The sequence below is a fragment of the Aspergillus pseudoviridinutans genome (genome assembly GCF_018340605.1).
Source record: "Aspergillus pseudoviridinutans IFM 55266 DNA, scaffold_3, whole genome shotgun sequence".
Lineage (NCBI taxonomy): Eukaryota > Fungi > Ascomycota > Eurotiomycetes > Eurotiales > Aspergillaceae > Aspergillus > Aspergillus pseudoviridinutans.
Window position 1 is genome coordinate 481,730 of NW_025091283.1, and position 25,667 is coordinate 507,396.

Sequence of the window (25,667 nt, forward strand, 5' to 3'; positions counted from 1 at the left end):
AACACGCTTATCTTTGAATGCTGTTATTAGAATTATTAGAATTTCCAGCTCAAGGTCGGAACTGGTACCATCTCTTATTGTAGACGTATAATCTTTGAAAACGGAAGGTGTGGACTGAAATGACGTCTGATTCTTACAGAAGCCATCACTCCTATCGGTATAATCAGTGCTTTTGGTAAGCCCAAGATGTGGTAATACATGAGCTAAATAGGGCCTGGACTTAGGTACAAGGTTGTCATTAACTATTCGCCACCTGCTGGATTTAAGATAACCTCTCTGTATAAAAGCAATTGGTTTCCCGACTTTGGATTCTTGGTTCTTAAGACTATACTCCTGCAATAAAATCCTTTATATCCAGGTCCCAGCACCAACAGACAATATGAAGGATTCCGTCTTTTCCATCATCGCTGCTCTTGCGCTCCCTTCTCTCGCTCATCAGCATTTCATTTGGAAACCTTATTTAGACAATCCAGGTACTATCTTTATCCACAATGACTGCCCATTCGATGCATACTTTTCAGAGGTTTGGCAGGGCGGGCATGATGGCCCTTCTTATCTCGGGCCATTTGAAGGCACGAAAATCCAACTCCGTCAGGAGGGTGAGGTGGATGTGAGATTCAGTCAGGGCTCTGGTCCTCCGCATAACCCAATGGAGCTGTGCTATGAATTTGATTCAACTAACACCTCATACACATTTGACCTGGTCGCAAAATCGCCTCGGCCTGATTTTGGCGGGTCTATCTCTATTATTCCTAACCCATCTACTGGAGAATGTCAGGAGAAGTACTGGCAACCTGGCAAACCTCCGGTGCCTCCAGGGGAGCAGGTCTGTCACGCTGGTACAAATATCCAAATCAACCTGTGCTGGTGATCTTCCATACTATCAGGTCAGTCTCTCAGATCCCATTGTTGGCTTATACTGATTTTGCATTCAGCAGTTTTATTAAAACGAGAGGTCAGACACCATATCAGTGAGAAAATAGTTACGCTGCAGTTAATGCAACATGGCTGCGGCAACTTAAGTCTCATCTCGTAATACTCCTGATCTGGTTCTCTATGATTTGGGAATTTTTCTAATAATCTGTGCCTTACATAATTAATTTGCGTATATGTTGGACGTTACCAAGGAAAGGAAGGAACTTTGTTAATCTAATATAATATAGGGTCATGCTACCATGCTGTTTCCAAAAGAATTCCTTAGAACTCTTAAAATTAATCGGTGCTCCGATGAATCTATCCTATAAATCATAGGCAGTGGTTGGAATGGCGTTGCCTTTTCATTAGTGTTGATTCCTAGCGATAGTCGTTAAAGGCTGGGCAGGCTTGGACAGTCATTTTGTGGGGTCAAGAATGTGTCTCCCAGCTCCTTCTATCAGAATCCTCCAAGACTAAAGAGCTCCCATCTGACACCCTTGTGTTCAGTCCACTCCCTGCCCTCGGACTCCGCAACCTTACTCCAGCCCCTGATCAGCGCTCTCCAGTAGCACGTCTCGGCGGCAGGACTCAGATATCCTCCGTCGTTAAACAACTCACGCTGTCGATCAGCGATGCCCTGTGCTATTGTGGGATGATTCTCCAACCACGCGATGGTAGCCTCAAGGTCGGACCAGTCCGGCGAGACCATCACCAGATTGGCATCCCCGGCATCAAGATCAGTCCGCCAGGCTCGCTTGATGCGATCCGACTGATGGGGAGGTCCCAGCCTGGGCTCTGTCTGTAATAACGTGCTCGAAAAGACTGGTCGCACGAGATGTGTGGTGTGCAGCATCCATGCCATGGGCGGCGTGAGAATGACGGAGCGGCAAGCCTGATGGAAGGGCAGCCGTCCAGAGTAGGTAACCCCCTCTGTGTAAATGATGTACTTGTACCGACAGAAGTCCTCAATGGCCAGCCCGTTACCGGCCGTCTGGCCGTTGGTTTCCCATTTCAAGGCTTGTACGTCCGCCCAGGGTTTGCTCGTGGTAACCTGAATTAGTCGCTTGCGGAGATCATGGTTTTGCACGTCGTTGAACCAAGGTGTACCGCGCCAGACTGCTTGTGGAATCTTAGTGTGGAATGTCCAATTCGCTTCGATCTCGGTGACCGCGGTCAGTGCCCGGTCCATGGATCCAATATACTTAAGCGGCCATGCCCAAAAGGCAAAGTGCGGCATGAGAAAGTCCCCCGCCTTGGTGGCTGTGGGATCGGCTGGAAGCGCATATGACCACGATTGTGCCATCGGCCGATCCTGGATATTCAAGGCGAAAAGAGTGTCTGGCAGCGGCTCTGGAGAAGTGACGATTGCGCGATAGAGCTGGTTCAGAGCTGCTGTCCGTTCCTGGGAAAGCGTTATGTGCACGTCTATTCATTTGGCCAGGATGAGGAGTTACATTGAGCATCTGCTCTGATAGAAATGCCTTCTTCTGCCAGTTTAAGACGTACAGCTGTTGCCCTGCGGTCAGTAAAATCCAACTGCTTGTGTCCTGCAACCTACCTGATTGTCCTTGATGCTTCCCTGTAACGGCTCTCCTAATCGCGACCATGTGAGAGTGAAAGGTCCGCGAGAAACAGCATCCTCGATTTCATTGAATAGACCAGGAAAAGCCGCAGCACATTGGGCGTGAGACAATGACCGATTACTGAATAAATGCTGCTTCGACCCGCTCACTCGGGGAAAAGATTGGGGCGCGAGGCTGCCAGGGATATTTCCTCCGATTCGAAGCCTTAGAACCAGAGCTATAAGGAACAAACAACTGAGAATGAAAATAACCCGCTGCAGTGGTCTCATGGTTCTGCTCCCGCTATTGGGTCAACCAAGCATCTACGAAGGCAAACCCTCATATCCTCGTGTGGTCGAACTCTCATATCAGCCAGCTTAGGCCAGCTGGCTTTGACTCGTCTCTCCGTATTACGTCTCTGCGGGGAGAATCCCCGATGGAGCGTTTCATTTACCCGGGGCCATCTCCGCGCTCAATGTGGTTAGAAGTATCTCTTTTTAGTCGATCTTCAATATAGGCCTCATTTGGGATATTGCAACAAGTCAAAAAATACTCGGTTACACATGCACAGATTCTAGAAGAGCGTCAAGATTTCCCTTATACATGCCCATAATTTTTACTATAGACTAAGCAAACAATCCGACCGGCTCTTGCCGAGCCCTTGATCAGACAGTAATGCGTCGACTTCGGAGATACTCATAGTCGGGCATGGCATCGCGTACCGTGGTCTCCAGAATAGAGGCCAGCTCCTCTCCAAATTCCTCTTTCCACTGCTTGACCTCAGCTGTTATATCCACCGCGGTCGGCGTTTTGTCCTTGATGATCCCCGTGGACCTCGACAGGGTCAAGAGCATGACCGCCTCTGCCTCAGCCTTGTCAAAATCCACGTCGGACTTTTTCTGACTTTGAGAATCAGGTCCCAATGTTTGCCGGTCCGGGACTTCTTGTTTGCTCTCCCATTCAAACTGCAACGCATTCGGGTCAAGGCCGGTCTCTTCGCAGTACCGGACCATCACCTGCGGATTGTGGATGATATCCTGCGCATCTACCACCAGGGGCTTTCCGGGGAGGTCAGGCTGTTCGAGGCACCAGTCGTAGAGCATTCGCGTCCATTTCAGCGTCAGATTGGTTTCTATTGACCCGGCGCCGTCCTCCCTCTGCGAAAGGCCGCTTTGCCCGAACTTTTGCAAGGCGCGGCACAGCGATGGGAAAGCCAAGGCTGGGTGACGAATGATGAAAGTCAGTCTCCAGGTATGCAGGTATTCGTCAGGCAGCACAGTATGATTGAGAGGGGAGAAGGTTTGCGAGGGACCGTACTTGTCCGAAATGCGCGGTCGGAAGCTGGCGGCATGATCGGCCCAATTCCCCAACTCGGCTGGATTAGTGAGCCAGAAGGCGTGCTCTTTGGCGAATGCAATCTTCCCCTCTTGCTCTGCTCGCTGAGCACAGTCCTCGAGACCATCGACAGCTTCCTGGAAGGCATCGCGGATCTCCTGCTTCTGGGCTTCGCTCCACTCTTCTACGGGTAGAGTTAGGCGGCCATTAAAGGAGACCTTGAGAAAGGCGTTGAAAAAGAAATAGCCTCCTTTCTCGTTGGTGACCAACTTCTGACCAGGGATGTTGAGGATTTTCAGCATGAGATTGGACGCCGTGCGAGGGACACTGATCAGGAGCAGGCGGGACTGAGACGGCGATTTGTTGACGTCAGCCATGATGGGTAAATGGGCGATTGGCAGTATAGCAGTACGTGAAAAAGGATCAATGAGAGATCAAGATGATGGCTACATCCAGCTTGCGGATGGCGTGATCGAGCTAAACGGGTATTTATATGTCGGTCATCTCCTCTTCACTCTTCTTCCCTGGCCCAGACGAATGTTGCTCCTCGCTTTCGGGTTTCGGACGATACTGATTGATCGTCCGCGCCGAAGCAGTGGGGGCCTCTATCTCCGATCGAGTTTTTAATAGGGCTTTCCTTCAACGGCGGATATTATTGGACTGATGACGTGTCGATCACCCGGTGAGGAGCAGAAACATGACCAAGGAGGGAGCGATCTGATGCATCTCCATCGAGAGTCTCATGATCCCACTCGGCTTTCGGCTACTACAAAGTCCGATAAGTTGGGGTACACAGGGATTGAAGGCGGCTTGAAGGCGGAAAACCCTACGTGTGAATGCGTGATGATGAAAGTGTGCTTCTATCTGATTCGAGGATGATATGGACGCAAACATTACCGGTGCTTGCAATTTCCGCTTAGTAAATGTGGGAAACCAACTTGCATCCCCTCTTCCACACCCAATTGCAGACATTCGGCAGCGAAACAGAGGCGGAATTCCTCGACCATTTTTGACGTGCTAACTCCACTCAAAAGGTCGCCTTGGCCAGGTTGGAGTCAAAGTTGGCATTCTTGAAAGGCACATTGGCAGCACCAAAGTCGGTGTCCTCCAGTGCCGTCTGGGCCACGGTTGGCAGACTCTCCCAGGCAATCAAGGGCTGTGTACCTCCCACAGTCGTGGTGAGGCCACACTGGTGATCCACCGGCCAGACGCTGTAGTAGTCAATGAGAGGCTTGGTGCCACTGAGGGTGAATCCATCTGTCGAGCAGTCCCAGCCACCATGGGCGGACGGACACACGGCGACAACGTTGTCAGCCGAGGTGGACGTGGACGATGAGAGCCAGACAATGACTCCCTCCCAGTCATGGCGATGTCCGAGCCCAGTCGAGGGCTCGTCCTTGGGGAAATACCATGCGTACATGAGGGCGTAGTAATCACCATACGTGGCCCCGCGCACGTAGATCTGGCCGGTGCTGCTGGCGCAGTCGCCGTTGGATGCTCCTGTCGGGGCCAGGCCAGCGCTGTTGATGTTAGCTTCAACAGAACATCGAGTCGTACCATGGGAGAGCCTACTTGGTGTTGCCCTCTGCATCGACCGCTGGGAAGGGAACACAACCGTTCACCACCTTGAGGTACGGCTGATAGGCAAGATAGACCTCTCCGGTAGTACCGCTGGGAACCGTCTGGGGGAATCCTACCACCGCATCACTGTCGATGCTCGCTCGTKGAAGCACGGCTCCCTGGGCGAAGCCTCCGAGAGCGGCGAGAGTGAGAAGAAAGGCCATATTGCGCGAGTCCGAGCGATGAGCTGCACAATAGCCACGCGACGGACAAGGAAGAAATATCTGGGCTCTTTATAGTCATGAGCTTATAATCAGTTAAAGTATAACACACGGAGAATCATACTCATAAACCTCTTGACAGGATATACAATTACCGCCATGCCGCACCGGGCGCGATGGTGTTTATTTCCTAGCAGACATGTAGCCGAGGAACGTGACGAATCCAGCAACGATCAGTGGCCAAGGCTTCCTCCGTGGCTGGTCTATAAGGAACACGCCATCTACTCGACGAGACTTGTGGTATCTCCATAGCGGAGATGATGAGGATTCCCTTGATATTTCCACCAATCGCAGGAGGTCGGGAGGGACTACAGCACGAGACTATATTAGAGCTCTTGCCGGATCAACATGTGCAACTATGCGTCCTTCTGATTCACTCTATTCAATTTGAATGGGTCTAAATATTGACAGTAGCTGTGTATTATGATCCAATTAATCCTTGGGCTAAGGTTAACGCACATATGAGCTGACGAATGCATTCAGCAGCACTAGATAGTATACAATAAATCGAACATGCAAGGTAACCCTGAAGTAGTATGGTGGATGAAGAAATACCCACCATCACAGGGCACCACCACTCTTCATGGCACCGGGGAAATCATCCTTGATGGCATCCCAGAGTGGCCTACCGCCCATCTGCAGGTCTTTGAATGCCGGACACGACATGTTCAGGAGTGGGACGGCGATGATCTTGTTGATCATGTCCAACGGGACTGCCAGGGTCTTGTAAAGTCCAGCCAAAGCATTAGGACTGGCAAACTTGAGCACTTCAAAGACAAGGCACAGCAGATTATTTCCCTCCAAGAGGGTAGTGAGGTTCAGGACGCCTCCCGTCACATCAGCGAGATTCACCCCGGCAAAGCTGTTGACCGTGCCGGTATTTCCTCCGATACTAGACGATTCATGATGAGCGGCATTGGGGGCGACGCGGTCGGCAGGAGCAAGAGACTTACCTTGCAAGTTCCGGATGTTTGAGCGACCAGTCCACTAAGTCGAGATTCAGCTGCACCAAGCCATAATCTAACGGAGTCTTGTACCAATTCTCAGGGATCCTTTCCCATCCCTCGCGGTACGTCAGGTTTCCTTCTTCTCCGTAGATGCCGTAAAAGCTGCGAACAATCTCCTTGGCTACTTGCTTGTCAGTTTTGCACTCACCCTCTGGACGATTAATCCTTACTTAAAACACCATCTGGGTTCTCGCGCGAATGATTGCGGAACAGTCGTCCAGGGAACATATAACCAGCATTGCGAGCAATGAGACCCGTCACTGGCCCGTAATAGAATTCTGGATTTGTCTGAATGCTTTGCTCAAAGCGTATTTTGGCCCGCTCAGCCATCAGATCCATGCTGAAAGTCCCGTCCGTTGACATGTTGTACCATTCCATGAACTTGTCCATGTTCAGCGCGTAGTTGTTCCCAGTAACATACAGATCGTCCCGCGTGTTGGAGGAATCGGCCTCGATAAAGTTGTGCGAACCAATAAGGCCCTGGGGCTCCCCTAGAATCAATTAGTCGTGGAATATTCGTTCGCGGTGGAACTTAGCGCACACCTAGGAGACCCCCCAGATTGTTCAGTAGATTGTTCACTCCAGTATCGCGACCTCCGATAGAAAAACTGGGATCGAGGGCAAGTGGATTGCCCGTCCACACGAGTCCCATCAGTGCGAGGATGGTGCCCAGGTCCACTCCCATTCCATACACTGCAAAGGTCAACAACCGAAGCCCAAGCAACACATGTCCTATAGATATCCTTACCATTGTTGATGGCCGCAATGACATCGACAAACTGCTTTCATGTTGAGTGCCAGAGCTTCTTGCTTCGGGTAATATCACGTACCGACACAACACCACTGCGAGGGATATAACCGTGATTCGCCAGTGCATTCAACGCAGGACAAGGACCCCGTTGGTCTCCATTCTTGAAATCCGGGGGCTGGAACGCGTGTAGGCCGGTCACTGTTCCTCTATTAACACCATTTTTACACCCTCACAGTCCAGCGGGGATAAGAATGGAATATACCATCAATGGGCTCGGACATCGAGTCCACCAGGAATCGCCTTCCCAGCTCTGGATCTTTTCTCTCTTTCAGCGCGGCATATGGGCAGTTTTTATGAGCAGATCCTCCCATATGATCAGGAAAGCCTGAGGCGAGGGAACCCAGACCCAGAATGGCCAAGGAAATAATCGCCTTCATCCTAGAACATGAATCTGACGGCCACAAAGAGTATTAGCAGCGTCAAGTGAAAAAGCTCTCCAGAGGATGTACAGTAAAGCACTGGCTGGACCACTCTCATCAAGGAAACTGGGAATGGCCTCTATAAAATTAGATGATGAGAGCACAACGACTCATATTCAGTGACATAAACGAGGGTATGCCCCTGAAGATTCAGTATTTGTGACGGGCGATCGCTATAACCTTTACTAATTACCTTGTCCTGAGTCGATCTGAATATGAAGTGCTCGCACTGACTTCCTAATTCTACTACACGGCAAATCCGACCCTAATGGTTCTAAGCGACATAAACAGGATAGCCGCTAGCAAGAACCCGGAACAGGGAGTCGGCATGTAGACGTACAGGGCTCCACATGCCAACAGAATAAGTTCCTAGTCTAAAATGACATGCGGGTTTCATGCCAATTTCAACACGGTAGCCGGACAGCGTAGCTCTAGAAGATAGAACAACAACAGCCCCGGAAATATCGCCCTTGAACCCTATTTACTCTCGAGTCCCGCATTTTCCATTCTGGTCACAAGAAACGGCATGGTTCGTATTTAGTATCATTTGCCGTTACCTAAAGCGGCGGTAGTCCCACCGCCGGGTGTCCCAGATATTCCACAACGGCAAACTAGCCAACGTCGATCAGATCCGTGCAAGAAACCTACCCTCTTCGCTTATGTTCCTACCAAAGATCAGCATATATACCTTCCACAAGGCGTATCTTGAGTTCCGAAGTAAGTCCGAACCGAACACGAGCGAACCTCGCGCCTAGTCTTGGCTGCATGCATTTGAACTCCATTGTGGCTTCCAGCAAAAATTAGACGAGCCAATCATGACTTTTGGAAAGAAATGACAGCACGAAGAAGAAACCAGTTCTGGCAGGTGGACGGCTTGGCAAAGTGCCACACTGACTAAGGTAAGTCGTATGTGGAAGGGGTTTAGTGGAGAGTTAAATTTGCTTTGGATTCAGGCTATATGCAGGCCATGGCCATTACTGTTCACGAAAGTGTGTATGGTGTAAAGTATACGTCTATCTGTAACCAGCTTGCTAGCAATAGAGTTCATCTGGACCAGACATTCGCATTCCCCCTCGAATTCCGATTAAGACAAACATCAAAAAGCTTGATGGGCCGAGCCTCAGGTGCTGGCCAGGGCCTGAGTAAATCAGCTTCTCTCGCAGATGGGCTCGAAGAAGCCAATGTTGAAGAGTTTGCAGTAACCACGCTGGGGTAACTGCCATGCATGGTGTCGATCGTAATAGTACATAGCCGTCGCGTAATTGACCCTGACTCGACACCATTAGACAATCCATTATTGCTTGTCCTCGAGTTGGAGTCCTGACAAATTCAGACATCTGGCAAGTGGAAGTCCAAAGGGGCAAGATACAATGGCCCATGCCTGTTCAATTCTTACCCTTTTGGTAACACGGAAAAGGTGGTTTGTGCTTTGCTTAAAGTTCATGTCGTGTAATAGTACGGTTCCACAGCATATTGCATTCTCGACCTAGAAGCCAGTTATGTTATGTTTCCCTCGATTTGCATGGCCAGGGGTTCTGTGGCCTTTAGGGGGATCCAGACCCTCCGGATCAGCAGGTGATACGCCCAATCAGCGCAGCCACCAGAGCTTTTGACAATTCTCCTAGCTAGCAGGATACTTGGACGATTGTTAGGACTTGCCGTCATGACTTGCCGCCATGACAAAGCCCTAGCGATATGCGGAACTGGTGTGCTGCATAGGAGCAGGGGCAAAAAGAGATCGCGGGGTGATCATACCTTTCCGGCTTTGTGGTTGTCGGGCTGTCACTGATTGACGATCGCGACGCTTGCCAGTAGGAGTCACCGCGGGAATGCATCAAGGGGATTCTCTTTATGTTTGGGGTTTTCTCTTTCACCCCGTTGAAGTTGGAGATTCGCATGTTGTTCGATTCGCCTCCTGGTTATCCCAAACATACGCATTCAGCAGAATGAAGGTGCTCGGAATTCTCCTTGTCCTTCTTTCATGGGCTGGCTATGTCACTGCCAACAACATGGAGAAGCTGGCGGCAGCTTTGCCCTCATGCGCTGTAGGTCGACACCGATATGTCATCGATTCTGGAAGGAGCATACTGATTTATCTAGCTGCAATGCATTGTGTCGACGCTCCCCCATTCACACTGCACCATCACAAACCAAACGTGTATGTGTACGGATCCGGTCTATACCAGCACACTGGAAACATGTGTGAAAGCAAATTGTACCATTCGCGAGTCTTTAGGTAACTCCATGTCTGTAGGCTCAGAGCGTCCGAATGACTGACTGGATCAGTTACGAAAAATGTGACTTCATCGGCTTGTGGGGTGCCGATTCGAGACCGGACTCGCGCGGTCTCCATTACCGGGGCTGCTGGAGGCGTTTTGGCCCTCATTGCTTTTGTTTTGCGCATGATCGCGAGGCTGCCATACTGTGGTGGTCAATTTGGGATGGATGATTTAGCAATGATCGTAACGATGGTGAGAAACTTTTGGCTTTACGCGGTTGAGGCGCGCTAATTTGCTCAGTCACTGGTCATTCCTCTTTCTGCCTTGTCGGTTGTCTGTGTGTAACCCTTATTTCGCCTTTTCAATGATGTGTATATACTGACCCTTATCGCAGTGGCCAATTTGGGTCTGGGAAAAGACATGTGGACAGTGCCACCAGACAATATCACGCATATCCTCTATGTGAGTTTCCTCAGATGGCAGTCTCATGGGTAGTTTTGACAGGATCTCAAGATCTACTTCTACGACGAGTTGGTTTATCTCAGTATCATCCCACTGACCAAGATCTCCATCTGCCTATTCTACCTGCGTGTGTTTCCCGCGCGTCCCTTTCGGATCATGACTTATGTCGTAATCGGACTGAATGCGGGCTACCTGATTGTTTTTGTCTTGATTTCGGTCTTCCAATGCAGACCCATCAAGGGAGCCTGGCTGCGCTGGGACGGTGAAGGCTACTACTCGTGCAACAACATCAATGCCCAAGGGTGGTCTGCAGCCGCGATCAACATGATTCTGGATCTGACCGTTATGGCCCTGCCATTGCGCGAGCTGTATCGGCTCAACCTCTCGCTGCGCAAGAAGCTTTTTGTCATGTCCATGTTCAGCTTAGGAATCTTGTAAGTCTTTTGCTTGCACATGATGTTTTCTCGCAGCTGATGCAGTACAGTGTCACTTTGGTCAGTATCCTCCGACTCAACTCGCTCATCCATTTTGCCGCGACCGACAATGTTACCTGTAAGACCAATCTTAACATGTGGATTGCATTGAATCTGTCTGACAATTGTTCTGTGCTACAGGGGACTATGTCGAAGTCGGATACTGGAGTACGATCGAGGTCCATGTGGGCATCATTTGCGCCTGTCTGCCAGCCTTGCGTGCCTTAATGCGTCGTCTATGTCCGACCATGTTTGGAGACACCACTCGTACAGCTTCCAAGCAGAGCGCGACTCGGTCGGGAAGAGCTGCTTCCAGAGCGGAGGGAAATATTCTGGGTCGTTCGAGCCTCAATGCTTGGTCAGACGGAAAGTTTGTGCCGTTGGTGGACTTGGAACATGCCCCAAAAGACGCCGGTCGTCCAGCATGACATTGAAGGCGTCTGGATGGGAATCCCGCTCTTAGTATTGCAAATGATGGTCTTGTTTACATCCATTCGTTGCCTTTGTCAAGATATATCATTCTCATATTCTAAGCGTTTGGGTTCCGCGTCACTCCTTTGAAGTCAGCCTCGGCTCTGTTCTACCTATTAGATACCAATATGTCTATAATAATCAGTACTAGAGATTAATCGAATTCGAACGCTAGTATCCACTAGCTTCTTGTCGATAATCTACGTTGCGCACTGCTATAGACTATGCTCTCCGTTCCAATGAAGCTCAAACAGCAATGTCTCAGTCACCCTGAATGGCTCAACTCGCCAACTGAAAAGCAGCATAAAGGCAATTAAGCATGGCTTCGAGGCAGATACGCTAGTTCTAGTCTGACACAAGTCAATTTCTGCAATTCCCCCATTCAGTAAGCAGCGCGACGGCAGGTCCGCTGTTAGTAGAAAGTGGGTCTGCCAACTGTCTCTCGGAAAAGCCTTGTATTCCGAAAACGAGGCGTCAAGTGTCATTTCGGTTAGGCACTGACAATCATAAGCTAAAACCGTCCGTTAAGACGGCGCGAACTTTGCTGAACGCCACTTTTCTGCAGTGCTCCACAACAGTGCCTTCTCGGGGAGATAAATGATCGTCCAAAGCTAGGCCCTCCCGGGAGAGGATCCGACACCCTACCTTACCTAGTATGTATATTGTTGGTTAGGTGCGGGAAGGACCTAGTTGATACTTTTGGTAATGATCACTCCAGAAATACGTCTGACGGGCATGTCATGGATTGGGGGATGACCCACAACGTGAACATAGTATACAACAATAGCAGTAGGGAAATGGCGGCGGGAAGATAGCAATACGATTGATTGGGAGGAGTTCATCCAGTGTATGACTCTCTGCTAAGGATACACTAAGCGCATCCTGGCGTGTTTTGACAACCTGATTGGGCCTTGTCGCAAAATATCCCGTCCGGTGAGCGTTACTAATGTCCGTCGACTAGGGCACACGCGGGAACGTATTTTGATCATGCAGACTGGAGCTAGTGTCCTTCCGCGTACATGCCGTCGTAGGAGGCTTCGAATTCCTCAGTCTCGAGCCAGTCCGTTAGTCATTGCTCCCAGTCAGGTACGCCTATGGGTGCCACGCCACGCCACGCCACGCTTTGCAGTGATCTCCTTTTGGGAATAGCTCATGGCCATCGGTAACACGAGGAAAAGCGGCCCATTTGCGAACGTCGATCAATACTCGCGTTAACTATGTGATTGGAAACGTTGGGACGGGTGTAAATTCAGGAGATTCTGCTTCTGATACGGAGTAGATATAAACTCATCTTGGATCAGAGCTTTGTTTTCTGTTAGGGTCACTTTGCCCAGCAGCATCACAAGTCCCTTGAGCACAGTCATTGGCCCAACATGCACATCAACAGGGGTCTCTCGATATTTTCCCTCTTCTTTGGGACTTTGGTCAGGTAAGCAGCCTGATTCTATACCTCTTGCGGATCGTCCAGGATAATGAAAGCTGATACGCCCATCCTATGCTTCAGTGGTTATGATGCAAGACACCAAGCGTATCACCAACCCCAGGCTCGGTCAAGGTACAGTGCACCACGAGCGACCAATGAGACCGCTCAGTATGACTATGTCGTGGTCGGCTCTGGACCTGGAGGAGGTCCCCTTGCGGCCCGGCTGGCCATTGCCGGGTACAAGGTGCTCTTGCTCGATGCTGGAGATGATCAAGGAGATGCACTCCGGCAACAAGTTCCCGCTCTTCAGCTGCAATCAACCGAATATGAGCCGATGAGATGGGACTATTTTGTGAATCACTACTCGGATCTCGAGCGTCAGAAGCAAGACTCTAAGATGACCTATCGAACTCCTGCCGGGGAGTTGTATGTTGGCCCGAATCCTCCAGCGAACTCGGAGCCCCTGGGCATATTGTATCCCCGGGCAGGCACACTGGGTGGTTGCTCGGCGCATAACGCCATGATGTGAGTCTTCCTAATTGCATTTGAGATGTCTTGGCGTATGCTGACTTCTGCAGCACCATCTACCCATATGAGAGCGACTGGCAAGATCTCGCCACGCTTACTGGCAATGACTCCTGGGCCCCCGATAAGATGCGCGGCTATTTCGAACGTCTCGAGCGCAACCGATACCTTCCCAGCAGCCTGATAGGTCATGGCTTTGACGGTTGGCTGACCACCAGTCTGACCCAGTTGACCCTAGTGCTGGAGGATCAGAAGCTGTTGTCCTTGGTCCTTGCGGCAGCTACCGCAGCGGGAAAGTCACTGCTGGGCATGATAATCACTACCGTCACTGGGTTGGGGGAAATCTTGTTGCGCGACATCAACAACCCGCTGCCCACCCGCGACCAGCAGACTGGACTCTTTCAAGTCCCCATCGCGGTAGATGTGCCCGACTACAAACGCACCGGTCCTCGAGACTTTCTCATGCAGACAGTCAACAGTGTCAACAAGGACGGTACTCGCAAATACCACCTGGACATCCAGTTGAATACACTTGTAACAAATGTTCGTTTTGACACGACCAGTGGGAGACCCAGAGCCATTGGTGTCGATTATCTCCGGGGTCAGAGCCTGTACCGCGCCGATCCCCGTGCAAGCAAAGCATCCGCAGGAACTCCTGGCAGTGTCAACGCTGCCAAGGAGGTGATCCTTTCGGCGGGCGCCTTCAACACGCCCCAGCTGCTCAAGCTTAGTGGTATTGGGCCAAAGGAAGAGCTGAGCAAGTGGAACATCCGCACCCTGGTGGACTTGCCTGGCGTGGGCAAAAACCTGCAGGACCGATATGAGACCGGCGTTGTGGGCAAGGCCCCCACGGACTTTGTCCTCACAAGCAAGTGCACATTCATGTACAGCATGCCTGATCCCTGCCTGGACCAGTGGCAGAACAACGCCATCGACAAGGGTACCTATACAACCAACGGCATTGCCATTGCTATCGTCCGTAAAACATCCACGGCCGAAGACAAGCCCGATGTGCTCATTTCAGGAGCTCCAGTCAACTTTCCAGGCTACTATCCCAACTACTCGTACGAGGGCCTGAAGGATGCGCAACACTGGACCTGGATCACCCTGAAGGCCCAGAGCCGGAACAATGCCGGCACGATCGAACTGCGCTCGGCGGACCCTAGAGATACTCCACTCGTCAACTTCAACTCCTTCGACAGTGGTGTGACGGAGAATGGGGCAGACGAGAAAGACCTTCAGGCCGTCTACGAGTCCATGCAGTTCTCCCGCAAGATCTTTAATGATCTGGTGCCTTTGGACGGCAAATTTGAAGAAGTATGGCCCGGTCCCAATGTGACCACCGAGGCGGATTTGAAGGACTTTATCAAGCGGGAGGCATGGGGCCATCATGCCTGCTGTACTGCAGCGATTGGAGCCGACGGGGATACAAATGCCGTCCTTGACTCGGACTTTCGAGTGCGAGGTGTGGACGGCCTGCGCGTCGTGGATGCTTCAGTGTTCCCCAAGATCCCGGGATGGTACATCGCGCTTCCCATTTATATGATCAGCGAGAAGGCGGCCGACGTCATTATTGCGGATGCTGCGTAGATCTTCTCTCATTGATATATATACAATGCCCTGTTCTTGTCGGAGCGCTGCTGTTGGGGACCGCTGTATGTTAAACTACCTTCAGCCATAATCTTAATCAGTCGAGTTGTGCACGAGCAGCTCCGTAGACATGGTACTTTGGTGTGCTCTTAACTCTAGAGTCTTACAATTTCGATCCTGACTTGACTATTTTAATCAAAGCCCGACCGTTGCTCAGGACAACCTTGCCCTTATCATTCTTGGTCACAAATCGGATCTCCGCGAACCCATCCGTGGCATCGCCGACCTTCCACATTTCCGTGGTGAGACGGTCACCTGGCCTCACCGGGGATGCAAACCGTGCCTGGAATTCGCGAAAGTTGTTGGGATTGCTGCCACCAAACGCCTTGAGAATGGCGTGAGCAGCACTGTTCCAGCTGAAGAGACCGTGGATGATGGTGCCTCCGAAGCCCATCTGCTGACCTGGCTCGGGTGTAGCATGAAGAGGGTTATAGTCGCCGTTCAGTCTTTAGGAAGTGCTGATCAGCCAAAATTCTTATCGAGTAGCGCAACCGTCGCAACGACTTACCGATACAGAAGGGGGGTTTCGGGTGTGGTTTGCACTTCATGTGTCGCATCAGGTTTACGGCCTTCTGGGGGAGGATAGTTGGGAGTGCTGGGGCCTAGAACACACAAGTTAAGGTCTGCAATTCGAGAGCGTGAAAGGAGGCAAGTAACTGACCCTTGGGACCTCCCCAGTTACCCTGGCCCACAAAGAACCCACTGCTCACTATCTTGGTGTAGACCTCCCCTGTTGATTTGTCCACGATGGTTTGTTCTGTCTCCATCACTGAACCAGCCTTGCCCTTGTCGTAGACACCAATGACCTTGTTGCGCAATTCAAACTGCTTTCCAGCACTGGTCGGTGGAAGGGGCTTGAGGACGGTCAATTTCCGCTGGCCATCGACCGACCGTCTGGGATCGAATTTGGGGACACCAGGAACCGCACTGGCTTTTTGACGAGCATAAAAGTCGGTCACCTCGGAGTCTGTGAGCTTGAATGCTACGTTGCGAGACACGTCAGCCAGATTGATCATGCAGTGGTCTCCCTCTGTCGGCGTGAACTTACACAGGATGATGGGATAAGTCGGAAAGACGGCAAAATTGGGATGGAGCTCCTATATAAAATTGTTAATAGTAACCTTGGGAGTCGTGACAGTAGGACACTTCATACGTAGAGAAAGTGCAGTTCATCAGCGGTCGCCCCGATGCTGTTGGCAAACAGCAACACATCCCGCTTGAGCCAGGAGACTTCCTGGGCGGGGAATTCGTAGCCAGCTCCGGGTCCGGACATTTTCGTTTTGAGGAGTAATGTAGATTTCTTTTGGTCTGCAATTGATGAAAATGCAGCGATTGATGTAAGACGGATGACGATGGCTCTTTATGTATTTGGTGTTTATGCGGGGTTGCCGAGGCATTTCGGGACGCGGTTGGAGTCGTGTAGACCGAGCTTCTGCAACTTTGGATTTATCAACATGTTCCTTTCCCATCGGATTTGGACACTTCTGCGCGAAAATATAACTTGAATAAACCTGTGTGAGGTCCTGTTGTTTAGAAGAATATCGTATAGAGGAATCGAACTCTTTGTATGCATCGTGATCATCAGTTGGAGCAGATATATATTTATGAAGCTACCAATAATGTCCACTAACAAAGACGCAACATCTCTCCAGGCCATGAACTTCGATGAGCCTACAAATTTCATTGCAGATGACCATTACTACTAAGAATAATATCAATTTCTCAGTAAAAGCACCACAGGATATGCGCTTCCATCTCAGGCCGTTCTTAGACTCGGCTGCCTGGAGAATTGGGGCACCATACACTGTTCACGTGATAGTAGTCTCGTGACTCTAGGGGGAGGATCAAATCAACCGACGAAACGCAGACAAAGTCATCCCCCACGAGTCCATGGCCATCGAAATGTATTTCAAAGACTGAATCCCACTGAGAAGGGTGCGTCGCACTTTTCGTGCGCTTGATAGATTCATACGCACCATAAAAGTGGCTACATCTTGCGGTCAACATCAGACCAACTGGAAATGACCACGCTGGTCCTCTCCCATACTCCTTGCTCCAAAGACCGGCAAGATTGTTCCCTGTCGGCGAGATTGGACTCGACTTATCCAGGTTTTGGCTTCAGCTATTTCCTTTGCCTTCAATTATCATGATATCTCACCCAGAGATAATAGTGCAGACGTGAAGGATGATGTCCCGGATCAGCTTGTTGACCTCTCTCTGAAGAGCGGTAGGCGGCAGTCAACCCGGGCAATGCGAAGGTGGCAACTACATACGGAAATTACCGCGCTTGCGGCCCCGGTATCGCCGCTCTCGGCGTAAGCAGTGGAGCATCTGAGGGTATGTTAGCACTCGTTGGATCTTCGTCACGGTTCATACCCAATCCAGATACTGAAACTGACCAGCATTCCCACGGCAGTGATCCTAGAGAGCTTCAGTCGGCCCAGAAAGCATCCACTGGGAAGGACGACAATCCAATGGCAACGAKGAACGACCGCGCCTGCAAACTACCGTTGATGACGGCCTGGTCGTATGAGGACACAATTCCCACGGAGGCCAAGATGGAGTGAAGGTACCAAGAGACAAGTGCGTTCTCAGATCGTCCGGAGAAGAAGGCACCATCGCAAACGGGAATCTCTTTCCATTGAGGGACGGGATTCTGGATGTCATGCAATGGAATGGGATCCAAAATCAGAGAAGCTGACTGATTGATGCATATTGCCATGGTACTAATTTTAATGTCAGCCCAGCGTGTCCAGCGCTGGTATGTTCTACTTACCCTGACCAGTGTGTTTGAAGGCCTCATCCTTTCCATATTTGGCGCAACGCCAACGAGGGCTTTTGGGGAAGAGCCAGATACCGTCGAATTGAATAGCTAACATGGCCGCTTGTGTTCAACCGGGGTTCTCCATGATGCCGCTGAGGTATATTTGATCGTCCCCAAAAATAGTCCAAGCTGCAATGATGGTCTCGAATTTGGTCTGGGACGCTCAGCGCCTGGTCCTCTTCACCAGATCGGAAGAATCAGACGCACGAGAAGTCTTAAGCACTGGCCATGATCTCAATTGCCGTAAAGGGACCCAGCGTAGATCCGGTGGGATTGCCAAAGTCTTATTGGTGTTCACATGCATGGGACGGACCGTATAAGCACGTAGTGGGCCACGTACCTACGGCCTTGGCAGGATGTCATGGTCTTGAGCCGTTTAACACTGACTCGTGATACGCATTGTTGTGGTACTGTAAAGATCAAGTCTCTGAAAATCTGGGGAGATGAAGATATCCAAAGAATAGTCTGATCGATCCATAGTGGGTAAAGTGATCCTGCCAGCTGGGACCCGATGGAAACTGGACACTTCTATTGGTTCTGCTCAGATTCGATCCATATTATTATTACTGCCTCTTTAGCCGGAATTCAACCGTGAGAACCAGAGGGCCTGGACCCCTCCCAGCCTCTGAAGACGAGTAGGAAATGTGTCCCGCAGAACGCAGTGCAGTCCAATGGGATATCGCCCAATGAAGGACTGCCAAACCTGGCAGTGACTGTGGACACGCACTGAAACAATCGGTGCCATTTGCAGTACTTTCCCGGTGGGTTATCCCGGGGACTGTGACCTAGACGATATTTAAAAATGTTGTTCCCAAGCCTCAAGCTGCCCTCCATCGACATCGAACCTCCAGATCGCCGTCAAATCCAGCCAAGTGACTTTTAACATCCTGTTACTCTTCCACCATGGCTCCACAAAACATCGAGATCCCTCATCTCCGCCCCATCGACGGTGGAAAGCAGCTGATCGTTCACGGTCGCCCATTCCTGACATTGGGTGCAGAGCTGCAGAACTCGTCGCTTACCTCGGCCGAGCATATGGACACAGTCTGGCCGAATCTGGTGGACTCTCACGTCAACACTGTGCTAGGATGCGTCACTTGGGAAATGATTGAGCCCGTAGAAGGCCAATTCGACTTCAAGGAACTGGACAAGATCATCCTGGGAGCGCGCAAGCACGGAATTCATCTTGTACTACTGTGGTTCGGCTCTTACAAAAATGGTAGCCGGTTACCACCGTGCGATACCGATTGCTTTGGTTCTGCAGTTCGATGAAAGAGCTAATCGCTCACAGGAATGTCAACGTACGCTCCTGCGTGGGTCAAGAGGAACCCCAAGCGCTTCCCCCGGATGAAATTGCGAAAGGCAGGAGGTGTCCTACAGACTACCGAGATCCTGTCAATCTGTCATGAGGAAGCTCAGAAGAGCGACGCCAGGGCCTTTGCGCAGTTGATGCGCCACCTGAAGGAATTTGACCAGGATCACTCAACCGTCGTGATGGTCCAGGTCGAGAACGAAACTGGCTTACTGGGTGACTCTCGCGATGGCTCTGCCGCGGCAGAGGAGCGATTCTCCCGAGCAGTGCCCGATGATCTCCTCAACTTTCTCGCCCATGACTGGGACTATCTTCATCGAGACCTCAAACGCAACTTGGTTCACTTCAAAGCCCAGACTTCCCGTCAAGGGTCGTGGGCGGAAGTGTTTGGTAAAGGGCCACGCACCGACGAGCTCTTCATGGCCTATCACTACGCCTTATATGTCAACCAGGTCGCCGCGGCAGGCAGAGCAGAGTATCCGCTTCCGCTATACGCAAACGCGTGGCAGAACTTTGCTGGCGACGATAGCGATAATGACTTCCCAGTTATTGTTGGCGGCGGCGGCATGCCAGGTGATTATCCCTCCGGTGGCTGCACACCAAACGTCCTGGACATCTGGCAGCGTTTTGCACCATCCGTGGACTTTTTTACTCCCGATATCTATCTGAATGATTATGCTAGCTGCTGCTCCAAGTACCGCCATCGCGGCCAGCCCTTGTTTATTCCCGAACAACGCCGAGACGAATATGGGGCACGCCGCAGCTGGATGGCAGTGGGGTCTTACCAGGCCATTGGTGTCTCTCCGTTTGCTCTTGATACCCTGGAGCCGGAATCAAATCCATACATCAAGCATTATGCCCTATTAGAATCGGTCTCTCAGATAGTGCTTGAGGCACAGCGACGCCCTGGTTCGTCTGTGGGGTTCTTCTTCGACGAGCTGGCGGCCGACGGCTCCGACTCCTCCAAGCCGATCACACGGCAATACGGGGGTTATGAGATTACCATCGAACGCGCTTTCGTCCTTGGGAAACCAGGTCCCGGCTGTGGCATGGTCATCCATCGTGGAGAAGGCAAATTCCTCTTGATCGGGTGGGGATTCCAGGTTCGCGCAACCTCCTTATCTCCGACCGCTGCGTACACAGGCATCCTCCGATTCGAAGAGAAGGTCGTGGCGAACAAGGTGACAGGGGAGCTCAGGACTCGGCGCGTGCTCAATGGAGACGAAACACGCAGCGGCCAGTTCGCCATCATGCCCAACGATGAGCCGGACTACGGGGGATTCCCTATCGCTATCACAATTCCCGCCAAAACCATGCTTGCGGAATTGGAGTTTTACTCGTTGGATGAAAGCGAGGTTTAAGAAGATCGCCAATGATATCCTTACTATCCGGTAGTTATAGAAATGCCATTTGAATGTTCTCATTTCTCTTCCTCAACATCCAACGTGGCAACATCCAATTCTCTCTCTACACCACCGACCGTTCCAGTAGCCACTGCTTTTAATTGGCCACGAGCATCTTGCGTCCACTTGATCGGGCCCGGAGGCAACGTCCCATTGAACGGAGGGGCCCAGCGTAACGCTTGACGAGTGACGGGGCACAGGTTCGGCAGCATCCCGGTGGTGAACTGAAATGCGCCCCCAAACTGGGCGGGAATATCGTCATGATGGATGTACTTGTTAAGGGTGCCATAGACATCCTTTGAGTTCAACACGACAATCTTCTCTGCCGTCACCGGGTCGACAAAGTTCTTCATGAGACTCCAGATCTGGGCGAAGTACGACGGAGGATTACAGATCTGTGCGCGAGTCAGTCAGAAGGGCTCATGGTCCCCTGTCTTTTCTCACTTACGAATATCCGATCGATCGTTTCTGGATAGCAAGTGGCCAGGATCCAGCTAAGATCCTGCGCAAAATCTCGGAGATTCCACGCCTGGCGCAGACAGATAGACGATCCCTCTACCAGGTAGATCGCCTTCGTGACCGGCTCCGATGGCAGCGGTCGATCTCGCAATGCGGAGCACAGTGGAAAGACAAACCGAGTCAGATAATCGAAATGCACTAGTGCTCGCTGCGCCATGTCCGGTGAACCCCTATGGCCCGACAGCTCTCGTGTCTGACGCCAGTGTGCAACTGCCTTTTGGTCAAGATGGACTGTTTCAATCATTACGATGGGCCATCCCTGGTTGCCTCGACGACCCGTCCAGTGTGGAATCTATGTTGTAGGCCGTCAGTTGCGGCATAGGAGCAGAACGACGGATTGCCTACCAGTCTGCGAGTGTCTTCAAAATCATCAACACTGATCCAGTCATATACTCGGAGCGCATCCTTCTCACGGCGGAAATGGGCTGCTTCTTCAAACTGGCAGAGGGCGCTCGAGAGGTCCATTCGTTTGGCCTGCAGAAAGCGCCTGCTTGGTTCGACCATGATTCCCACTCTGACTCAGGATCGAGTAACCACTTACAGCAGAGTTGTCTCGTCCGCGACGCCATCCAGGCGATCGCCCTCTTTCACATCGTCACGATCCTGCAATAAACCCCTCTCGGCACACAGCCTGGCGAACTGGGCGACTAGTACTGTCTCGTCGGCAGTCATTTCGATGGTAATTTTATTTTGATACTGTCGTCGAAGGTTGACTGCTGGAGGATCACTTCCTTAATCAATTACAGATGCAAAGGGGGAGTTGCCTGATTCGGCAGGCTCCCAATGCGGCTAGGTGGGATTGTTCCCTGTACAACACCGATGATGCCGGATCGGGAAGAGTATCCGCACATATATCACCCCTCCAGCCCCTTGCTAATATCATTCCAAAAGTCATTAATGCGACGGGCCATGTGCTTTTAGGATGGTTCTGTGATGAGCCTTAGATAATTAGAGGGCTCGACATTTCCTTAAAAGAGTGTTCGCTTCATCATATCCGCGAGTCTGGCAGTAGGGAGTACACGGAAAAGACTGTGTCAGCCCTGATAGATCAAATTGATGATACTCTCCAGTCACTGGAAAGGCAGACTGGAAGCCCTAATTGGATTCTAAGACCTTTGCTGCATAGACTGAAGATCTGATAATCTGGTATCATTAGCGCAGTAATCCGTATCATGCATCATCTTCATACCGAAGTTCCCCTATAGACATATTGGAGTTACAAACCGTACCAAAACAGAAGAAATTTTATATTCGTGACATCTATTGTACAGAGACAATACAAAGGAATATTTTCAAGTGAATGGAACCGGACGTCACCTCTCCTGTAGATCATCCGTTGTGACCGGGCAGATATGTATGCTCCTCTGTCACCGTCCATGTCCGAGTCTCGCGGATGATGCCGGTCTGACTTGACTGACTCTCATTATCATGGTCATCTTCCGAGCCATTTATGTTCGATGTAACCACTGTTTTGGTTGTCGCCAAGGGGATATTATCGAGTTCATGGGTGGACTCATTGCCAGTACGTCTTCGATCGGTCGAGAGGTAGTACCTGCTGCGGGCCGATTTATGATGGCTGGAAAGCGTGTAGCGAGTTATGCCGTCGAGTCTCATGCCCGTGGACTGGAGTTGCTTGAGGAAGGGGATAAACTGCGGTGCGCTGGCCGTCACTATGCTCAGGCACTGCACCAACTGGGAGGCAACGGTGACCGACCAGGTATCGGACGTGGCATCGGACGAGTTGATGGTGCAATCTATGAAATAGACTTGGGCCATCAATGCTCCAGGGACGCTGGTTGATCAGTTTGGCACGCTTCTGGTTCGAATGAGAAGCACCTACATCACGCGAAACAGAAAGACAGCCATGATATTGGCTTTTCTCTTCCAGGTCGTCTGTACAATGGCAATCACCTGGACCGCCTGCGCAATGATGGCCACGTCGGTGAGGATGTTCGAAACCCCTAGGTAGACGAAGAATGCTTTCTATGCTGGATTTAGCTCTGAACAGTCCATGTATCCATCGGGTTCTCCTACTCGATCGTAACAACTACCGTGTAGATAGTCCCATCGACGTGGATGGCACTGGAACGCGGATGCAAAGACCGCCGATATTGCCCAGACAGCGATGATGATCTGCAGAGCGAGAAACATCACCCGGCTCCGAGAGGTTGGCGTCAGGTGCTGGACAAAGCAGAGAAAGGCGAGCTGCGAGAAGCCGATGGCGAGGATGTAAAAGAATGTAGCGGCGTATTGCGACTAGCAGGCAGGTGTTATGAATTACTCACATCGACTTGCTATCCAGTACACTGAAGACATACCTTCATGATACTGTCAACTTTTGAATCACTCAACCTTGTCAAATGTCCTCCGTAGCCATTCTTGACGGCCATTGAAACGGCCACTGATTGAGCGATTGACATGAGCTACATCAGTCAGACTCTGGAACAGCGTATCTCTGCGCTTTCACCCACCAGGGCAAGGAGGATGTAGTAGTCATCCAGAAAGAGACTGCCAAATTTCCACCATTTGGTCCCGAGTCTTGCCAGCGAGCCCAGGACCGAAGTCACCATCAAGAACAAAGTCAAGACGATGACCGCTGGTGCCTCACTATCGGGGGAATACCTGGTCATGATGGCGAGGGTGACCAGCAGGCTGAAGGGGAGATCACGAACATGAACCTAGGACATGATCGAGAGCAAATCTGTCCGAAACGGCCCAGGGAAAAGACAGACTTGAACGTGAGACCGAAGTAAAGTAGTGCAGGGCGTGTATAAGACCGAGTCCATGGCCAGGGGACCTCGTGCACCTCCCACGCAGAAGGATTTTCTCGGCTGCATCTACCGAACAGGGGCAGCCAGCCATTTTCGATTGCTATTCGCGGCACGAAAGGTACTCATCATTCTCTGGGGGCGGGATTCAAATCACTTTACGGGCTATGGTTCGGCTGGCGTGTGCTGACTGGTGGCCCCTCTGCGAATGGAATTGTGATGGGATCCGCCGAGCGTCCCTTTGTCCTGAGAAAGTCTCGATTGTGTCTCGAGCAAATGACTAACGTTGTAGACTGACATTTACTGGAGAGTACGACCTCGTGCTATTGATTGCCTGGGTGGAGTTGCTCATAGATGTGCAATAAACGAAGTGGATTATGCATCAATCGTCTGACCATTCAGCCAAAATTGGTCTAGAAGCATGAGAGAAGGGACGAATAAACGAAGAGATACCGACGGAGGATATGGAGTACAATATTGATTGACATGGCTGCGCCAGTCGGGTGTGATGGAGACTACGCCACTGGATTTCTGTAGTTGACGAGGAATCGCAATCAATCAACCAATGATGATCTAGTCTGCCTATATCCTGGACAAGGTTACACCAGCAGAATAAGGCCAAGGCCGGTGCCGTGTTGTTTCTGAGACAGACACTGATCCTGGCGTCCCGCTAAAACTGGGCCGGGCTGGATCGGATCAACAGGCTGCTCTTCCGGATCCCCGTCTAATGATCTGGTCGTGTTTTAAGGAGGCTATATGCTGTGATTGTATACGTCCTCTGTAGATAAACATAAAATAGGCTATGGATTTTGTGGGATCATAATTAAGGTGCCGAGGATCAGCGGGGAGTGGATATTCCACCACACAAACACCTTTGATCGCCGTGGACAAGCACATCGTCCTCCACCGGAATAATGTGAAGAGAGTTGTGCAGTCTTCGCTCTTAGTCCGGAACAATGAACCTTCGGACCTTCTTGTCTCGGACTTATCCAATTACCAAGAAACAGGGATATATATGCGGACTCCTTTTCATCCATGTCTGGAGGCCAGCACTAAAGACGCCTCTTGCAAGGATGCGATGCCACTTCAGCAGTTAGCAATGGCAGTGATATTGTTTCCGCAGAAAAAGGCCAGATTGTTTTTAATTTAATTAGGACAAGTCTAACTCCAATCGAGACGTCTCTCCGATTCCTTTCGGTGTCCGTACACTGTATCTATCATCGCCATCCCTGCGGCGCCAAGCAGTAGCGTATCGAAACATGTGGAGGGAAGTGACAAATGAATGCAACGATACGTAGACACGTTGCGCATCCTTAATTCTCTCAGTCGCAATTCAGAAAGTCCCTGAGAGGGGATGTCGCCCATGGGTTACACTTGTACAGGCGAGAGTACATGCAGGTTGCCTCCCACGAGGCTTCAGAAGCAGATTGGCTGGCACCGACGAAGCGCATTCCATCCTCGGTAACTACCTAGCAGTATTTCATTCTTCTGTTTCGGATCTGGGAACTGGCCAGCCGCTAATTTCTAACCGAGTCGTGCGGTGGATGCGGTGCCTTCGACCGGTCTTGACCCGGCAATGCATTAGTGAATAAGATCCATGCTGTTCAATAATTCACTACTCTACGACCTTCTCAAAACAGATAGAATCACATTCGTCACTTTGTCTACCAAGAACTAGCCGAAGTGGCCAAGTCAAGGTCCCTGAACGACCAGCCCGGGCTCTGTGTT

General features: G+C 51.0%; 11 protein-coding genes across 11 annotated transcripts; 3 read left to right on the forward strand and 8 right to left on the reverse strand.

The window, feature by feature from the left end:
* Positions 1-1,372: 1,372 nt before the first annotated feature.
* Positions 1,373-2,767, reverse strand: Asppvi_003885 (uncharacterized protein; the record flags this gene model as incomplete). The annotated part of the gene is made up of 2 exons (XM_043299842.1): positions 1,373-2,317; positions 2,474-2,767. The coding sequence occupies 2 exons, from the start codon at positions 2,765-2,767 to the stop codon at positions 1,373-1,375; spliced, it is 1,239 nt and encodes a 412-aa protein (XP_043155777.1).
* A 375-nt stretch (positions 2,768-3,142) lies between these two features.
* On the reverse strand, positions 3,143-4,189 carry Asppvi_003886 (uncharacterized protein; the record flags this gene model as incomplete). The annotated part of the gene is made up of 1 exon (XM_043299843.1): positions 3,143-4,189. The coding sequence occupies one exon, from the start codon at positions 4,187-4,189 to the stop codon at positions 3,143-3,145; it is 1,047 nt and encodes a 348-aa protein (XP_043155778.1).
* Positions 4,190-4,839: 650 nt separating this feature from the next.
* On the reverse strand, positions 4,840-5,596 carry Asppvi_003887 (NPP1 family protein; the record flags this gene model as incomplete). Its single annotated transcript, XM_043299844.1, has 2 exons — positions 4,840-5,332; positions 5,385-5,596. 2 exons carry the CDS (start codon positions 5,594-5,596, stop codon positions 4,840-4,842), a joined length of 705 nt encoding a protein of 234 aa, XP_043155779.1.
* A 618-nt stretch (positions 5,597-6,214) lies between these two features.
* Asppvi_003888 (peroxidase family protein) lies at positions 6,215-7,848 on the reverse strand (the record flags this gene model as incomplete). Its single annotated transcript, XM_043299845.1, has 7 exons — positions 6,215-6,545; positions 6,607-6,781; positions 6,831-7,151; positions 7,204-7,353; positions 7,409-7,439; positions 7,491-7,609; positions 7,674-7,848. 7 exons carry the CDS (start codon positions 7,846-7,848, stop codon positions 6,215-6,217), a joined length of 1,302 nt encoding a protein of 433 aa, XP_043155780.1.
* Positions 7,849-9,836: 1,988 nt separating this feature from the next.
* On the forward strand, positions 9,837-11,472 carry Asppvi_003889 (putative integral membrane protein; the record flags this gene model as incomplete). Its single annotated transcript, XM_043299846.1, has 8 exons — positions 9,837-9,935; positions 9,991-10,126; positions 10,177-10,361; positions 10,410-10,446; positions 10,504-10,571; positions 10,614-11,005; positions 11,056-11,123; positions 11,186-11,472. 8 exons carry the CDS (start codon positions 9,837-9,839, stop codon positions 11,470-11,472), a joined length of 1,272 nt encoding a protein of 423 aa, XP_043155781.1.
* A 1,416-nt stretch (positions 11,473-12,888) lies between these two features.
* On the forward strand, positions 12,889-15,053 carry Asppvi_003890 (GMC family oxidoreductase; the record flags this gene model as incomplete). Its single annotated transcript, XM_043299847.1, has 3 exons — positions 12,889-12,944; positions 13,020-13,463; positions 13,517-15,053. The coding sequence occupies 3 exons, from the start codon at positions 12,889-12,891 to the stop codon at positions 15,051-15,053; spliced, it is 2,037 nt and encodes a 678-aa protein (XP_043155782.1).
* Positions 15,054-15,216: 163 nt separating this feature from the next.
* Positions 15,217-16,386, reverse strand: Asppvi_003891 (putative peroxisomal dehydratase; the record flags this gene model as incomplete). Its single annotated transcript, XM_043299848.1, has 5 exons — positions 15,217-15,559; positions 15,622-15,715; positions 15,775-16,095; positions 16,162-16,210; positions 16,267-16,386. The coding sequence occupies 5 exons, from the start codon at positions 16,384-16,386 to the stop codon at positions 15,217-15,219; spliced, it is 927 nt and encodes a 308-aa protein (XP_043155783.1).
* A 1,158-nt stretch (positions 16,387-17,544) lies between these two features.
* Asppvi_003892 (uncharacterized protein) lies at positions 17,545-17,992 on the reverse strand (the record flags this gene model as incomplete). Its single annotated transcript, XM_043299849.1, has 2 exons — positions 17,545-17,810; positions 17,890-17,992. 2 exons carry the CDS (start codon positions 17,990-17,992, stop codon positions 17,545-17,547), a joined length of 369 nt encoding a protein of 122 aa, XP_043155784.1.
* Positions 17,993-18,840: 848 nt separating this feature from the next.
* Asppvi_003893 (putative beta-galactosidase) lies at positions 18,841-20,610 on the forward strand (the record flags this gene model as incomplete). The annotated part of the gene is made up of 2 exons (XM_043299850.1): positions 18,841-19,156; positions 19,229-20,610. The coding sequence occupies 2 exons, from the start codon at positions 18,841-18,843 to the stop codon at positions 20,608-20,610; spliced, it is 1,698 nt and encodes a 565-aa protein (XP_043155785.1).
* Positions 20,611-20,669: 59 nt separating this feature from the next.
* On the reverse strand, positions 20,670-21,843 carry Asppvi_003894 (CRAL-TRIO domain-containing protein; the record flags this gene model as incomplete). The annotated part of the gene is made up of 4 exons (XM_043299851.1): positions 20,670-21,047; positions 21,101-21,463; positions 21,517-21,658; positions 21,713-21,843. The coding sequence occupies 4 exons, from the start codon at positions 21,841-21,843 to the stop codon at positions 20,670-20,672; spliced, it is 1,014 nt and encodes a 337-aa protein (XP_043155786.1).
* Positions 21,844-22,500: 657 nt separating this feature from the next.
* Asppvi_003895 (uncharacterized protein) lies at positions 22,501-23,801 on the reverse strand (the record flags this gene model as incomplete). The annotated part of the gene is made up of 5 exons (XM_043299852.1): positions 22,501-22,963; positions 23,012-23,154; positions 23,206-23,427; positions 23,490-23,594; positions 23,643-23,801. 5 exons carry the CDS (start codon positions 23,799-23,801, stop codon positions 22,501-22,503), a joined length of 1,092 nt encoding a protein of 363 aa, XP_043155787.1.
* Between the last annotated feature and the right edge of the window lie 1,866 nt (positions 23,802-25,667).